Source organism: Anneissia japonica, unplaced genomic scaffold, assembly GCF_011630105.1.
Source record: "Anneissia japonica isolate Jap-2015-1 unplaced genomic scaffold, ASM1163010v1 scaffold13941_len12703_cov93, whole genome shotgun sequence".
Classification (NCBI taxonomy): Eukaryota; Metazoa; Echinodermata; class Crinoidea; order Comatulida; family Comatulidae; genus Anneissia; species Anneissia japonica.
In genome coordinates, this window is record NW_022755648.1 from 9,721 (window position 1) to 12,720 (window position 3,000).

Here is a 3,000-nt window from a genome sequence, read left to right on the forward strand (position 1 = left end):
TATATATATATATATATATATATATATATATATGATTTGATTTGATGACAATGATGAAAACAGAAGTCAAATTTTTGGACCATAACTTTTTTTATTTGGAATATCCACAAACTGCCTAAACTTATTGATAATAAATTAAAATCACTGTCTAATACTAACTACAATATCAGCGCACTTAAGCCTATTGAAATTTTTAATTTATCCAAACAGCTCAATATCATTCCCCCTGGTAGACCGATCGTTTTCTGCATAGGTACCCTCACTGAAAATCTGTCTGGCCTTGTTGATTCCATTATCAACCCCTTACACCAAGACACTACGCAATTTCTTTGAATCCTTGATAATATAACTAATATACCTAACCAATCTATCCTAGTCACTATGGACGTCACTTCGCTCTATACTAACATCCCTCATGAAGAAGGTATTCAAGCACTTAATAATTTCCTTTCTAAACAATGTGTGCCAGTCGAACATATTAATGATATCATTGCCATTACTAAATCCATTCTTACGCATAACTATTTCACTTTTAACAACAGTCACTATCTTCAAATTAAGGGGACCGCTATGGGCACGAAAATGGCTCCTAGCTATGCTAATGTTTTTATGCACGAGATTGAGACAGCTATTATTTCATCCTTTCACCTTAAACCCCTTCACTACGCTCGCTATATTGATGATATTTTTTTCATTTGGCCCCACGGTGAAGATACCCTCAATGCTTTCAAATCACATGCTAACAACTTCCATTCTAACATTAAATTTACTTTTGAAACTTCGCCTTCCAAAATTCCATTTTTAGACGTTCTTGTAGGCATCTCTGCTAACAACATAATCACATCCTCTTTATACACTAAACCTACTGATAACCATGAATTTCTGAACTTTCACAGCTCCCACCCTTCAAGCCTTAAAAAATCTATTGTCTATTATAGTCAGTGTCTACGAATTAAACGAATTTGCTCATCTTCGGATGATTATGACAAACAAATTGGCATACTTACTAGCCATTTTCATAATAATGATTATCCCCTTAAACTAATACTATCAGCTATTTCTAAAGCCTCAACCCGTCCCCGACAATCCCTTCTAGATTATAAACCCAAAGATGTTACTAATAACCGCATTCCTCTCGTCTTCGACTACCATCCCAATATAAGTTCTCTTACCCGCCAACTTAAAACTGACTATAAAATTCTCAATAAAGATAAATCTATTTGCCACCTTTTTGAAGACCCTCCCCTACTAGCCAAAAGACAACCCCCTAATTTGAAATCTATTCTCTCATCCTCTAAACTCCATAAGAATTCCCACTCTTCTGGTAACGTTAAATGTAGTAAACCCAGATGTCAAGTTTGCAGTTTCATGTGCACCTCCGACACATTCACTATTCCTAGTACTAATATTACTATTAGATCCCCCTCCACTTACTTGTGATTCTTCTAACGTTATTTACATTTTATTTTGTAACAAAAATCAAATTGGTAATTACATTGGAGAGACTGGTACTAAATTCCGCCTCCGATTTAATAATCACAAAAAAAACCATCAGAGACAACTCCACTGGTTACCCAGTAGCCTGTCACTTCAATCTACCTAACCATAGCATTAATGAAATACGATTTATTTTGGTCGCTAATAACTTTTTATCCCTCTCACATAGACGTAAAGAAGAATTGAAGTGGATTCTTAGAACCAATTCTTATATTAACGGTTTAAATAAAGACTTAGATTACTATCAGACTATTCATTTATATATACTTAATTTTTTTCTTGGTTCCTAGGCCTTTATCCAGCTTTTATCTACTTTGTTTATTCCATATTAAGTAGAACGTTTAGGATGCGCATCTTATTACGCGCCTTTGTTCTTTACCGCTGATTCGATGTTCTGTTTTCGTTTCGTGTGTAAATATTGCTTTACTTTGTATTTTTTTTTGTCAGTTGTCCTCACACTGAGGAAGAACACAGGAGTGTTTGAAATATTTGTAAATTAATAAATTATTACATATAATAAAGAAGTGGTTGGCGCATCGGTTGTGGCTTGGACTCCAAACCTCGAGGTCGGGGGGTTCGAAACTCTCGCTGGGCATATTCCCCATATCTCTTAGTATAAATGTAATCCTTGTACTGACTACTCACTATGTATTTGTACCTGATGAGTGTGGGCAGCTTTTAACAGCTGTCCATACGAAACAAACTTGTAGTAATAAATGCATATGGAATTTTTCTAAGTTTGTCTACTTTGTTCGTTTTATATATATATATATATATATTTATATATATATATATATTAATATTATGTATTTTTTTTATTGTAGATGATTATTTCTTGACAAAGCCACAAAATTACACAGCAGATGCATCAGACGAAGTCGAGTTTGACTCCAACATTCACGCAGAGTACAACGAGAGCAATGCAGGCAAGGAAAAAAAGAAAAAATACCGACGGAATCGTACAATATTTTCAACGTTTCAACTTTGCGAACTTGAGAGATCCTTCATGAAGTCTCACTACCTAGATGCATACATGCGGGAAGAATTAGCAGCAAAACTTTGTCTTCCAAAGCTCAGAGTTCAGGTGAGACATGTCATTTTTACTGTTATACTGCTCCACTATTATAAATCATTTCTTATTGTTCTCCAATATGTAAACTAGCAAGACTAGTGCTGTCTCTAAGAATTTCGTAGGACGCGTTAAGAATGACAACATATTCTCTGTATCTACTGGAACCGAGCCACATAGCTTGTATTCCACTATTTGCATTCACACCTGGGCAGACGGATCCGTTTCGGCCTTCCAGGCCTCATCAGTGCAGCTAGGGTGTAGACCCAAATGAAACGTTCGACCAGCTTAGGTAGGGCCCAAACTAGTCCCACGACCTCTAATGATTACAGAGCCAAACCAAGGCAATATATATACACATACACATTTATATATATATATATATATATACATTAATATATATATATCTTTATATGTATATATATATATCCATA

General features: G+C 34.9%; 1 protein-coding gene across 1 annotated transcript in view; it reads left to right on the top strand.

Moving 5' to 3' along the window:
* Nucleotides 1–2,581, top strand: part of LOC117123723 (retinal homeobox protein Rx-B-like) — a gene marked incomplete at its 3' end in the record, with an annotated part of 3,548 nt that extends 967 nt beyond the window's left edge. Inside the window, exon 2 of the mRNA XM_033269732.1 lies at nucleotides 2,322–2,581. Coding sequence (XP_033125623.1) covers nucleotides 2,322–2,581 — 260 coding nt within the window. The remainder of the gene's footprint in view (nucleotides 1–2,321) is intronic.
* Between the last annotated feature and the right edge of the window lie 419 nt (nucleotides 2,582–3,000).